The following is a 14131-nucleotide window of genomic DNA, read 5'->3' as shown; positions in this document are numbered from 1 at the left end:
TTGGGAATTTCAAGCCGAAGCTGCTATTAGAATCAGACGCGGTTAAGAGCATCGACTTAAAATATTGATGCAATTTTAAGGCGAGAGCTTTAAGTGGCTCGCTGCGCGTTCACCTTGAGCGAAACACAGCATGCGCTGTGTGGTAGCATGCGCTGTGTGGTACAAAAGTGGTACAAAAGCCCACGTGACCTTCTTCGAGTGAACGGCGGCTGGAGAGGGCAACGAGTAGCGCGTGCAGACAGAAAAACAGGTGTTGCGTCGCTGACGTCACGCAGCTGCGGCGGCGGTAGTGGCGACAGTCGACTTCAAAGGGAGGGGGCGATGGAGGACGCTCGCTCAGGGCCTAGCATATTGCGTGGTAGGCCTCGGCAATACGCTCCGGCCTGGGGCGCCCGCCAAGCCACAAACGAGGTGCGACATGCGAAGCGACTGCAGCAAGGCGTTCGACCGCAAGTGCTGCTTTCCCCTGCTGGTAGAACGCTGCGTAATTGTGCTCGGTTTGTGTTACACACTTGTAACACTTACTAGCGACAAGCATGCTGCACCTTTAGGTAGTGCATTAAGGGCTCGCATGTTCCGTTGAGGAGGGCGACCTAAAGCGCTATACATGTACTTTACACTGCGGCTGGTTATGTCTTGCAAGAAGCCTGATCCCTCCGATCGTATAACTTAATGCATTACGAAGTGTGGAACAGGATTTCGTCTTCACGTTTTACAGCAGTGTGACATGCTGCTGAAGTATTTTCAGATAGCAGTTAGAGGTAACGCGATGTAATTTGGTACGAATATCTGAAATGACAAGGTTAATACGCTGAAAGATCTGGAAGCTTGTGCCATAACTAGCAAAGGTGTGAGAAAATACCTCTTTATTGTGTTTTATTTGCAGCTTAGTGAGGATGGTGGGAACATTGTTCTAGAAAGACTGGCCACCCTATATACACAATGCTTCATGACTGTGACGACCCCACTTATGGGGTGCAAAGGTTCGAGTTCTCAATGTTTTAATGGTTCTCTTAGGCGGAGCCTCCGAGAACCCAATTGAGGACAAAGCCGTTGGTTTGAACACACGCACAAAGACACAAGACACAAAGCCGTTGGTTTGAACACACACACAAAGACACAAAGACACACAAACTTAGAGCTGTGGCCCATTTGTCTCTAGGCCATTCTTGTCCGGTGGCGACGCTTTCAAACCTTTTAAAATAGGCGGTCAAGTCGTCCCGGCTTTCGTTGAATCCCGGCATCAAACTGTGAGGATTCACGCTGAATGGGGCACTCCCTCCTGGTCCTCGGTCAGCTGTCCTTGCAGCGTCCGTTGCCGCCATTTGGAGGCGCAACTGAAGCGTTCGCTCCTCCAATTCTAGCTGCCGTTGGCTCGTCTCGCCACGATTGCCCTCAGCTTCCGCGACTTTAAGTCGTAACTGTAAATTTTTCTCCTCTAATACAAGTTCCTCCCTCCTGGCTTCGCGCTCCGCTGCCCGCTCTTCTCGTGCCCGCACTTCCTGTTCGTTAAACCATGCCCTCAACTCTGCACCTTCTAGGCCCATGCGTTCGGCTAACGCTAACAAGTCTCTTGTGTTAGCCATAGTTCCTAACCGCTAGAAGAAGGATCCAAACGAACGGCTTTGTCCTGTCGCACGGACGCCAATTTGTGACGACCCCACTTATGGGGTGCAAAGGTTCGAGTTCTCAATGTTTTAATGGTTCTCTTAGGCGGAGCCTCCGAGAACCCAATTGAGGACAAAGCCGTTGGTTTGAACACACACACAAAGACTTTTAATCAAAAATAAAAAGAGGCATAAAGCAAATAGAACGAAACGGAAAGCATGCACAAAATAAACATTCAAGAAAACATTGCGGTAAGGAATGCACTTGGGCTTTAACAAGGGTGCGAGTCCGGGCTTGCCACGAGGGCGGGGACGCGTCGCAGTCTCGACGCGGCAACGTGGCGACAAGCTGGCAGAGGGAGTGGCGCCGGTCTCACAAAAGGTCGCGGCGTAGGTTGACCGACCGGGCGCCGGGAGTGCGCCAGCTCTAGCGAGGCGAGGTAACGCTGGCGGCTGGGTGGCTGGAGTGGACGGCGGCGGCGTTCTGGCCGGGCAGAGAGCTCGGGCCCGTAGCCCGACTGCTCCCCTTTCGCCCACGGCGCGGAAGTTCGAACGCCGGCCTCGGGCAGCAGGCGGCACGGCAGACGGGGGTGGCGTTCTGGCCGGGCAGCTGGCATAGAACTCGGGCCCGAAGCCCGACTGTTCTCGTCCTGCCCACTGGCGCAGAAGCTCACCGGCGTTGAGGAGCTGACGGCACGCTCAGGTAGACGGGCGACGCACAGGAACAGGTTGGCAGGAGGCCCCGGGCGGGTGAAGTCCTGGTGGGCTCGGGTCCGGAACCCGACGGCCCGTCTTCAACGCCCGCTCCGGTGGTTGACCTCCTCCTGCCGTTGCTTCCTGGGACTCTCCTGGCGTCTCCCCGGCGTCATCCTGCGTGTCCTCTTGCGTGTCGCCCCCCTTCTGCCAGCGCACCACGCTTTTTCTTGTGGTATGGCCGATTTGGCATTTACTGATTGGCTGCCCGACGCCCCGTGGTCTTTTCTAATTGGTTGCTTTTTTCTTTTTGTTGTTTTTCCTGCGCCGCGCGTTCACGTGCCGGGCGCTCTTCGGCGTCGTCGTTGTCCTCCTTCCGGCTCGGCGCGCGTGCACTCAGCGTCGTCTGCTCTCGACCGTCCCGAGCCCCGCACCACGTCGCGCACCACACATCACAATGACCTCGAGCGTACCGGAATCTTGGAAGAGCGCTAACATAATCCTAATCCATAAGAAAGGGGACGCCAAAGACTTGAAAAGTTATAGACCGATCAGCTTACTGTCCGTTGGCTACAAAGTATTTACTAAGGTAATCGCAAATAGAATCGAGAACACCTTAGACTTCTGTCGACCAAAGGACCAGGCAGGATTCCGTAAAGGCTACTCAACAATAGACCATATTCACACTATCAATCAGGTGATAGAGAAATGTGCGAAATATAACCAACCTTTATATATAGCTTTCATTGATTACGAAAAAGCGTTTGATGCAGTCGAAACCTCAGCAGTCATGGAGGCATTACGGAATCAGGGTGTAGACGAGCCATATGTAAAAATACTGAAAGATATCTATAGCGGCTCCACAGCCACCGTAGTCCTCCATAAAGAAAGCAACAAAATCCCAATAAAGAAAGGTGTCAGACAGGGAGATACGATCTCCCCAATGCTATTCACAGCGTGTTTACAGGTGGTATTCAGAGACCTGGAGTGGGAAGAATTGGGGATAAAAGTTAATGCAGAATACCTTAGTAACTTGCGATTCGCTGATGATATTGCCTTGCTTAGTAACTCAGGAGACCAATTGCAATGCATGCTCACTGTCCTGGAGAGGCGAAGCTGAAGGGTGGGTCTAAAAATTAATCAGCAGAGAACTAAAGTAATAATTAACAGTCTGAGAAGAGAACAGCAGTTTACGATAGGTAGCGAGGCACTAGAAGTGGTAAGGGAATACATCTACTTAGGGCAGGTAGCGACCAGGGATCCGGATCATGAGATTGAAATAACCAGAAGAATAAGAATGGGCTGGGGTGCGTTTGGCAGGCATTCTCAAATCATGAACAGCAGGTTGCCACTATCCCTCAAGAGGAAAGTGTATAACAGCTGTGTCTTACCAGTACTCACGTATGGAGCAGAAACCTGGAGGCTTACGAAAAGGGTTCTGCTTAAATTGAGGACGAGGCAACGAACTATGGAAAGAAGAATGATGGGTGTAACGTTCAGGGATAAGAAAAGAGCAGATTGGGTGAGGGAACAAACGCGAGTTAATGACATCTTAGTTGAAATCAAGAAAACGAAATGGGCATGGGCAGGACATGTAATGAGGAGGGAAGATAACCGATGGTCATTAAGGGTTACGGACTGGATTCCAAGGGCAGGGAAGCGTAGCAGGGGGCGGCAGAAAGTTAGGTGGGCGGATAAGATTGAGAAGTTTGCAGGGACAACATGGCCACAATTAGTACATGACCGGGTAGTTGTAGAAGTATGGGAGAGGCCTTTGCCCTGCAGTGGGCGTAACCAGGCTGATGATGATGATGATGATGATGATGATGATGATGATGATTGTTTCATGAAAACGTTGTTCTAGTTCTGCTGGGCTAAGAAAATGAAGCTTAATGGGAATAAATTTTGTCATAATGAAAGAATTTCCTGAATTTCAAAAAAAAAAAGTCGTTGTAAGGGCGCCACAAGTTATCATCGAATGTGTACGTGTGAAGGCTTTCAGCGCTCTCAAAAGTGCCTTGAGATGACGTGGGCTAGGAACAATGCTGCATATGATAAAATACAAGAAAATTTTCGAGGTCTCAGGTGCATTGGATCAAACCAAAGAACACTTCCAAAATGATGTCGGACGTTTTAAAATGCTCCTATGAACAACGATATAAAGAGTGAAAATTGTTGCTCCGACCCGACGTTCTTGCTTCAGATATTGAACACTTTAAGCAGCAACTCTGTGCCTAGGTTCTCCTTTCGTGTTCGTGCTAGTATGCTCTAAGTTCTGTGCATTATGGATTTCCAAAGAAGAAAATTTGTTGGTTGAAAATTTAAATTGTAATTGTCGATGATGATCTCAAATCTCCACACAGGCGTGAAATCAGTGGCTCTGCGTGGCAGGCGATGGCAGTGAAGGTGGCGAATAGGTAGGAGGACAAAGAAATTGTATTTATCAGTCTCAGAGGAACCAAGTTCGGGCCTGTTTCGTACTATCAGGCCTACTGGCCCAGGACATCTTTCATATTCAATAACCGAAGTGGCCCTCACAATTTTCGGAACGTTCCTGTGGGAGTGACTCCCTCCGGCTTCCAGAACACTTCTTCTGTGATAACTTTAAAAAAATTTTTCAACGTTGAAGTGGTGGCTGTGCTGGCGGCCATGAAGTTCCACAATTAGCGAAAAATGCCTCTTCGCTGAGAAACCGCTCCGAAGGTATTGCAAGGTGGGCTCCAGGCGCCATGGTCTTTTTGTCGAGAAGATTTCTTCGGTAAGACCTACCGAGCCGGCGCCGAGGAATCTGAACCCGAGTGCATGCACCCTCTAGTCTCGTACCAAGACATCACACAGCACTACAAGCTAACCCGCAGAACATATGCACCCCCACAAAAGTCACTACCTAGAGAGCAGGAGTGATTCCTCCGAGCTCTAAAGGTTAATACATTCTCCCACCCAACCAGAAATCACCTTATATCCCCTGCACAATTCTCTCCGCAATGCCGCTTCTGCGCAGAGCCCGGGTCCGTCAGGCACATAGTAGGGGTCTGCAGAGCGGCACCATTAAATCTTCTGAACCCTTACCACATGAACGAGCTGTGGGAGAGAACCTTGGCCAGCTCCGACCTCGAGGATCAACAACGGCTTATTGCGAGGGCCCAGGACGCGGTCCGAGCTCAAGGTATTCTGGAATGAGAACGCCTCTCCAAAGCTGCATTTACGTAATAAAAATGTTTATTCTCTCTCTCTCTTCTTCGGTAAGATTTAGGCTGTGATTCTACAAACTCACACAAAGCGGTCGGTGATTCTGTTCTGAAACGCTTCACTTTTTCTCCGTTGCCTATTTGTACAGCACTTCCGTCTTGAATTCCACATTTCGTTCTATTTGCACTTGCTTCAGTATACACGAAAATAAATGCACAAAACAATATGCGCCGTCATCACACTCCTTTGAGCTGACAAAGTTTCTTTTAAACCATGCCAGAGGCCACATATATAAGACGCCGAAGTTTTTTCCAGATCTGAGCTTCGGATCCTGTATTATACGAACACAAACTTTAAGCAATATTTGGGTAAACAAACCTTGCTTTTTTTTTTTTGATAAAAAACGCAATTTCTTCCACGATTCTCAAAATAATATAGCGCGGATAATCCGCTGCGGCTGTTTTTCTTTTAGAAATTCTCGCAGCCTACCAAGAACCGCGAAATCTTGGGCGTGACGTTAAGGCAACGCAGGTTAATGGCGAAGTGCAATGTTGTTTTCACAGAAGGGGCTCAACAGGCGAAAATAAAGCTGGCGGTTACCAAAGATAACGCAAAATCCGGAAATTTAGTCCCACGTAACGCTTTCAGTGCAATCACAAATGTTACCCCCACTGATAATTCTATTGCCACAAGAAATAAGCATCGAGGAAATGGCGATGTGTTGTGTAAACAAAACTGCTCGCTGCAGGACAAACAAGCACACTGATTTAGACTCGTAGGCAACGGCTTGCAGCAATGTCAGCGGCTTGCAGCTTACGTCAAAGCAATGTTTTTCTATCGTAATAGCTTTCTGCTTTCCGCAAAACAAGCACGACGTGAAAGTTATTACGTGCTATGTGGAGAAAACAGCCTCCGCTATATAAGAAAGGTACGTAATGCCACGCTGGTGTTGTTTTATATTTTGCTACGTGATCGCATTTACCGAATAATCGCTGATATAATACTATCGTAATTGCACCTTGATAATACGTCCGAAAAATATATTTAAAGGTCGGGACATTTTCAGAGTGCATCGCTGCCCTTGAGCAATGTAAACAGCAGCACAGGTTAAAACATTTCCGTTTTAATTTATTTATAAGACGTGTTCAAAAAAGGAACAGTCACAGAATGGTTGAAATATCGAGCCATGCCTTCACCCCGTCAAGAAAAGCTACAGCTAGTAGCGTGGCCTGCTTCCGCTACAGGCATTATGTTCTAAAGGCCAGTCGTGCTTGCGAAATAATGGGTCATATTCGTTTCTACTTGTGTGTTGTGGTACCCTGAAGTTTTGCAGAAACATTTCTCACATGCGCCACGTTAGTGACAACAACGACCACATAAAGCAACTTGCCCGAGGATTCACGCTCTGTGGTGCTCACGCGTATCTGTACAGCCTGCCTTTGTCGTATGACACCACTGAATGAATGCGCTCGTTGCCGATCAACGAGCATTACTACGGTAACTTTCCATTAGCTGGAACACAGGGAACACCCCGCTATGATTTCACGTTATGCAATATCTGTGCAAGCTACCTATAATTGACGAAATGCATTTCCCTAAATTCGTAACCTGGATTTCAACCGCCACACTCTTTGTAATGACAAGAAATCGGATATTATTATATCACTCTTGATGTATCAGCGGTTCTCACAGCCTGCTGTGAAAGCCGCGCGCAATTACACAATTCGGTTGAAACGAAGCCGGGGCTATATAGCTCGCGCAAAGCAACTCATGCGTCCTGTAAACCTTCACGTCTCGCGATCGATTTCCAACAAGCTTCAAGACCAATCTCGTCTAGCAACACTTGATCATACCGCTTCTACTCACTGGGATCCCTTCTTAAGGCTCCGGGAAAGAAAAGAAGTCAGACAATAACACCAGCCTCCTGCGGTGTCATCGAGCACTGTATGGTATTGCAACATACTACTGTATTTATTTGTTAGGTAACCTTTACCATAAGAAATCACTTAGCGACGTCAGTGATAAGGCAATACAAACGCAAGGATATGTATAGCTATAGCGTTAGTTCCTTACGTAGCATTTCCCCAGCTCTCGGAGGGGGAGTTCTTACGCAAGAAAGCGTCCGGTCGCTCGGAAGGACGTTTGTGCAATACCAAGGCCCACATATTTCGCGGCCTGTTCTGCGCAAATTTGATTTCGCTCGAGCGCGGCTGCCTTCCTTGCAAAAGCTAGTTCCGCCCCGTGTAAATCCCGTCGCGCAGTCAGCTGTGAACAATGTTCAGAGATAAACAGTCGGCTTCCTCTGTTCTGCCATGCTTGACATCTTTGTTATCCCTTAAACCAGACTTGTCCGATATGCGGCAACCACGCTCTTGCGAAAAGCAGTGCTTTGCATTTGAAGTAACCTACACAGCTTAGCGTCGGTTTCAACATGTATTTTTAAGACACTTGAGCAAACCACTCAAATTAGCGGTCGCGCTGATTACTGATATGATGACTCATTTTCTTGTTTTTTTGCCCTAGTGCGAATCTTGAAGCAGTTATGATCGTCTTTCTTTCTATATCCCATAATATTTACGCTATCACAGTAACCGACGTCACTAGCAGTTGCTTGTGTAATAGGCCAACAGAAACCTTCAAGTTGATATGCATTCTGCGTTCTAATATTTCATGACTTCATGCTGACCATCATGGAAAAAAATTGCCGCTCAGGGAGGTTAAAGTGAGTTGGACTTTTGTTCTTGTGCCGCCTTCTAACAATCCAGGACTAAAGCTTAATCCTGTAATTAAGCGCATGGCAGTATCTATAAAGACCTAAACAATGTTTTTCTGCCTCAAGCGTTGTAGTGCAAAGATAATAGATGAATAGGTATTGACACAATGGTAAAGCACAGCAAAGATGGCTGGAGTATTCGTGGTGTAAACTCGGAGAACGCATAAAATGAGTATATGAAACTTTTTTCATGGCAATACTGCTTTTTCAGTATCGATGGTTTGTTAACCATAAACACCAACCTTAAAAACTGGTAATAAACTACAAAAGACATGCCAATACAATAGGTTCGGTGGCGTCAGCCACTATTTCTCTATTAATGGAGATATTATAATCTTCATTTATACATGAAAAAAAAATCCGCCCGCGGCCCGGCCTTTCTCGGGAGCGGAGAGCAGGCCGTCGTGGGTTCAATATCCGATTTCACTTTGCAACTTGAACAGCTGGCTTCGACGGTGCAGGCCGTCTCCGACAACCGTAATGTGGAGGAAGATATGATGAGAAAAGCAGCAGCGCGTGTGTCTGTGTTCAGTGAACGTTTAATCCATACTTTTTTTTTATCTGACAGGTTCCGAGATGTGAAGGCAGCGAAGATTAAAACTTTGAAGCCTGCTTCTTTGATACGCTTATTCTAGCGTAATTGTTATTTGGCCGACGCAGACAGGTGTTTGAAGGTATCGCCTTGCGCATACCTGATGATTTTGTAAGGTGCTTAGATAGTTTTGTTAGCACAGATACATATCTACAGTGCAAAAGCGACGTGTCACAAAAAGTTGAAACAATGGAATAAAAGGGCGAGTAGGCTGACACATTATGAAAAGCGCGCACATAGAGTTGCCGAAGCTTTCAATCTGACATTGTTTTACGATAAAGGCGGTAGTGAAAGATCGAGTTTGTGTTGAAGTGACGAGCTAACTCATCTGCCATGCTCATGAAGTGCGTGTTTATTTCTGTAATTGCTTCCCCATGACTATCGGGCATGAGAGAAGCAGTGTGTTTTTTTTAATCTATCTTCTTGGTTTCTGACGCTATCTTTTAGTAGACAGTGGGCGCTTGGCTTGCTCGCGCTTCGTGCTTCTGTGAAACTGTTAATCTGCGCTGTGAATGTGAATGTATCTGGCGTTTTGCTCTTGAAGTCCATATTAGTATATAGCTTTACAAGTTTAAACATTACAGTTGATCCAAATAATAAGATCTATATATTTATCTCCATTGCAGCCCATGTTAACTTGAAGGTCCGATTGCTTTAGCTGGCTAGAAGCCACAAACTGCGCATTATAATTAGTGCAAAAATTCAATCACTCCTTAAAGCAAAGCTTTCTTTGCGGACCATCCCAAACGCTTTTGAACCTTGGCTGGGTGCTGCTGTCTTATCTAATAGCTCATACGCCGAACAGCATTACCACTTTACTGTCCTGATGGGGACAAAATAAATAATGCCTAAATGCCCTCGTTGCAACAAATGTAGGACATGAAGAGCACAATTCCTTTAATAATGCAAACATTTCTGTGACCACTTTACTAGGATTTAGAGTGTGGCACATCCTCTTTCTCTGTCTCGCGGTGAGTACAGTGCACTTTACAGTGGACAGTAAAGTGCAGTGTACACCCTACTTGGCACGCCAACTCTGCATACAGTATTTCCGTATTTCAGTATGCATGCAGTATACAGTATTTCATACAGTATTTCAATCGTATCAAAGAGGGCCAATCCCGCTTAGAGTATAATCTGTGGTCATGTGGGTCACGTGGTCGCCGGGGTAATTGCTACGATGCAAAACGCAGCGCTGAATATAACCTCCCCCCCCCCTTTCCCTTCAATTATTTACCCGTTTCACGAAAACTTCGCTTCTCACATTGCAATATGTGGATGGGATCTACATAATTTTGTTATCGCTTGGATCTATTTCTTCATGGTAGTTTTACAAAAATGTTCGACATGACAGCACATTCATATACTACTTAGTTATAAAAAATACGCAGAAAATGTAAAACGGAACTCAAGATAATTGCCTTCCGCAAACTAGACGAAAACAATTTTTATAGAGTCGGAAGAGCTCAGCAGCTCATAAGAGTACGAAATTTGGCGATTTCTGGAACAGGACTCCTTACATGCTACTGATTTATTCTCTATTTCATAAACTACGTCTCAATTACGTCTGACCATATTGCTCTAAATACTGTAACGACATGAAAAATCTAAACGAAACTATGTTATATCTATACACAACATATCAGCAGTACTTATGAGTAAATATTTATCCTTTACTGCAGCAATGCTGCGCGCGGCTATGACTGCAATTAGTTGAGTAGACTAATGATGTTTTGAAAGTATGAGAGCACAAAAAATCTGCTGGAATCAGGAATAGAAAAACGACGCGCTCCATATTTAATACCATCTAAGCAGCAACTCCTCTCTTTTTCAGCAATGCTTCAGTCACCATGTATTTCTAAGAACTGCTGCTTAGCCCTTGTCCCTGTGTCGTAATGTACACTAAAACACGTTATTTCGAGATACGTGGGCAACAATACTGTTAAGCAAGTTCAGTGCTGCATCACAGAGGAACCCACGCATCTTCGAATTACGGGCCTGCGAGATCATAACTGAGCAGAACCTCAATAAAGGTGTTACCACCACCACCACACTTTTATGAAAAGAGAAATCGTAAAAACATAATGAAGTAATAAAAAAACACAGGCTACAGGTTTTCATTACTTAATAGAACCTCTAGCAGAAAGTTGTGTTATTTGTCTTAACATTAATAAAGAGAAAAAAGGATAATGAAGCCGCAGAAATGACAACTTGACGCAAGAACAGTAGCAGTTTATGATATCGGTGATAACTGTCGCCCTACATATGTCTGTGCGTGTTAAACCCAAGTACTTATCATTAGGCGGGAAAACAGGGGTTTTCTTTTTCAGTCTCCTAAGCGTTATTCCATCAACTCCTAAACCCTTATAGAAACTGCTGCGTCAGTGCGATACGTCAGCAAAAGGTTCCTTACCAGTTATAATGACCAGTAAACACTTCCACGTAGGCATGTTAAATACTACCTCGAGCATAACTACATTTGCTTGGATTAAAATTAAATTATGCGGCCTTACGTGCCAAAACCACGATCTGATTATGAGGCACGCTGTAGTGGGGGCTCCGGAAATCTGGACCCCCTGGGGTTCTTTAACGTGCACCTAACCGTACACGGGTGTTTTCACATTTAGCCCCCATCTAAATGCGGCTGCCGTGGCCGGGATTCGATCCCGCGACCTTGTTTTAGCAGCCGAACACCATACCCACTAAGCAACCATGGCCGCTGTTTGCTTGGATTGTTGAGATCCATTTTGATATTTCTGCCTATAGACTTTTTGTGCGTCCTAATGCTGACATGATGAAACGTTGATAAGTAGAAGGCTTCGCAAGTTGGTTTCAAGAACTCTTAAACCCTTCACGCAGTTTGATAGCGTTAGGAAACCATCTCACACGTTGTAGCTTTGTGGGACTTTCGAGTGTACAAGCAATGTGTTTTGTGCTGACTTTTCACCTTCATACTTCTCACACGTAGGTGCCAAGTCGTGTTTCATAAGTCATGAGCCTTGGGGATACAGTGCGACTGCTATTGCACACGTTGCGAAGTAATATTAAACATTTTTTTTCTTCTTGCATAACAGGCCATGGGGCATAGTGCGGCTTACCTTGTGTACATTTAATAGTTGTTGTTTCTTATAAATCGCAGTCAGGCAGCGCCACACAAACCATTCTTTGCTTACATAGATAAAAGTGTTACCTGGATGTCGAAAGTGGCGAGTAGAAATCTACAGCAATATGCATAACTTACAGTTCTTCTCGTATTCAGGGTATTGGGCTCTTTTCCTACTGACATTGAAATTTGCATTGTTTCTATTAGTTCTGTACCTTGTAAATATTGTATTACTACTACATAACCTTATCATAAGAAGCCAAGAAACAATGACACCAAAGAAAACATACGCGGAATTAACTGTACTTACTTATTGAATTAAAGAAATGATAAGTAACGTAAATGAATATGGATGAAAAAACAACTTGCCGCAGGTGGGGAACGATTCCACGTCTTCGCATTACGCGTGCGATGCTCGACAAATTAAGATACCTATCTCTCTGCACGTCAAGAAATTACTTTATTGAGACCCTTAGAAAAAAACAGGAAGAATACTATTAGCCGGTAATGTGAAAAGTCATTTATATTGGCTTTTTTGTGCACACCGGTTACCCTGTCAATCTACATGCCTGATTGAAATTGCGCCGATTTCCAACACCGATTATATAAGCATGCTAGTTGATAAGATATGAGGTCGATTACATGCTTGGCAGGACGTAATTGAATGCGATTTACATCACAGGATACACTGCTGTTCATTTCAGAAAGTATGCTTATTATTTTCGTTTGTATGGACTGGTTCTAAAAACATGGTAGGTGAATGCAACTTAATGGCTAGTATAGGCATATCTATTTGACGATTGAAATGCTGAGGGAAGTACCCATTGAATGCATCAGCGAGAGGTTTCCCCACGTATTCGCAGCAATTCCGAGTAACTCTGTCCACTGACTTAACGCCGACGTTTGTAGGATCTAGCGACCTAAGCTTTTTTCAAAAGCTATCTAAACGGTTTATTGAGCATTCAAAATATTTTTCGCAATCATTTCTTCTGGAATTTCGAGTGTCCTTGGTTCAGTTAGTTCTGTCCTTCTTGAAGTAATTCAGAGCAGTTATGTTTTTACTGGTGATAAACAGTTTATACAATTTTTTTTTCAAATACGGGCAGGCATTTAACGGGTTATCCATTGTTTTCTTATTCTTTTATGGATTCTTTTTTCTTTGAAAGGAAAGTGGTTTTCGTTTATTGAACAAAATTTCTCGAAATGCAGTTGACACGCGGTGTTCGTATCATTTACTTGTATTCGACCCCAATCTGTATTAGATACGTCAACGAAGAATCTGTCCAGTGCGCCGGCTGTTGCATGCTGATAAAGTTCCTTAGACTGAGATATGCTTGTTTTGCAACTGCTTTCTGGCAGAAAAAGTGCACGCCCAAATGATAATTCATATCACAGCACGTAACACCTGACTATATTTTTGACATCTCAACGCTAGTGATCGACAGGGCCATGCATCTTTCAGAGGTAGGTGTGAGTTGGGTAGGTATATTTTAGTTGCAAAAGTGAATCCGTAGGAGCATGAAAGCCTACCGAAACTGACAACGTTAGAAGTGTCACTGACACTTTTCTCTTTTGCCTCGAACTGTTCTCTCTTAATCTCCACTGACAAAACACGAGCGTCGGAAACGACTACTGTGCATACTTACTACAGAAGGCAGTATCTAAGCATGTAGTACCAACCGTAGATAAGTGCGCCACTTTGGTCTCCCTACTTGCGACTTTCCTTGGGCACTGGAAGTATTTCGCCGAGATGCGTCACTTAGTGAAGCATCTCGGCGCAGCAGAACTTACCAGAGCAGTGAGTTGGCGGACTCCTATGAGGCAAACTCACGTCCCGCCGAAGAAATCCCCCGAGAGCTTGGTCCCAGAATCGTCGTTGGCCTCAGCCATCAGTGAGAAAGACACATAGCCATTAACGCGCTCGTTTGGTAACAAAAGGCACTTACGCGTTCTCAACGTCACAAGTGCATCAGCTGTTCTACTTTGCCCTAGCTCTTAAGGAAAGACTGCGCGGGTGCCCATATTGGGCCTCTTATCTGCTCAGAACAAGGACGTGCGGCAGTATAGCTGAGTGATAATCACGTTCCTGAGTAAAGGCATGCCCGGGACATCTTGGCGCTTGGACCCAACGAATAACGGCTCCGCTTATGCTTTGTTTGTTTATTCATTGACAT

The 14131-nt window shown here is 45.3% G+C and overlaps 1 protein-coding gene across 1 annotated transcript in view; it reads right to left on the bottom strand.

Moving 5' to 3' along the window:
- LOC126540870 (cholinesterase-like) overlaps window positions 1–13847 on the bottom strand; it is a 63365-nt gene extending 49518 nt beyond the window's left edge. The window contains exon 1 of the mRNA XM_055076432.1: window positions 13789–13847. Coding sequence (XP_054932407.1) covers window positions 13789–13847 — 59 coding nt within the window. The remainder of the gene's footprint in view (window positions 1–13788) is intronic.
- Between the last annotated feature and the right edge of the window lie 284 nt (window positions 13848–14131).

This window comes from Dermacentor andersoni, chromosome 2 (assembly GCF_023375885.2).
Source record: "Dermacentor andersoni chromosome 2, qqDerAnde1_hic_scaffold, whole genome shotgun sequence".
Classification (NCBI taxonomy): domain Eukaryota; kingdom Metazoa; phylum Arthropoda; class Arachnida; order Ixodida; family Ixodidae; genus Dermacentor; species Dermacentor andersoni.
The sequence above is the reverse complement of the archived record's forward strand: the minus strand, read 5'-3'. Positions and strand labels throughout refer to the sequence as shown.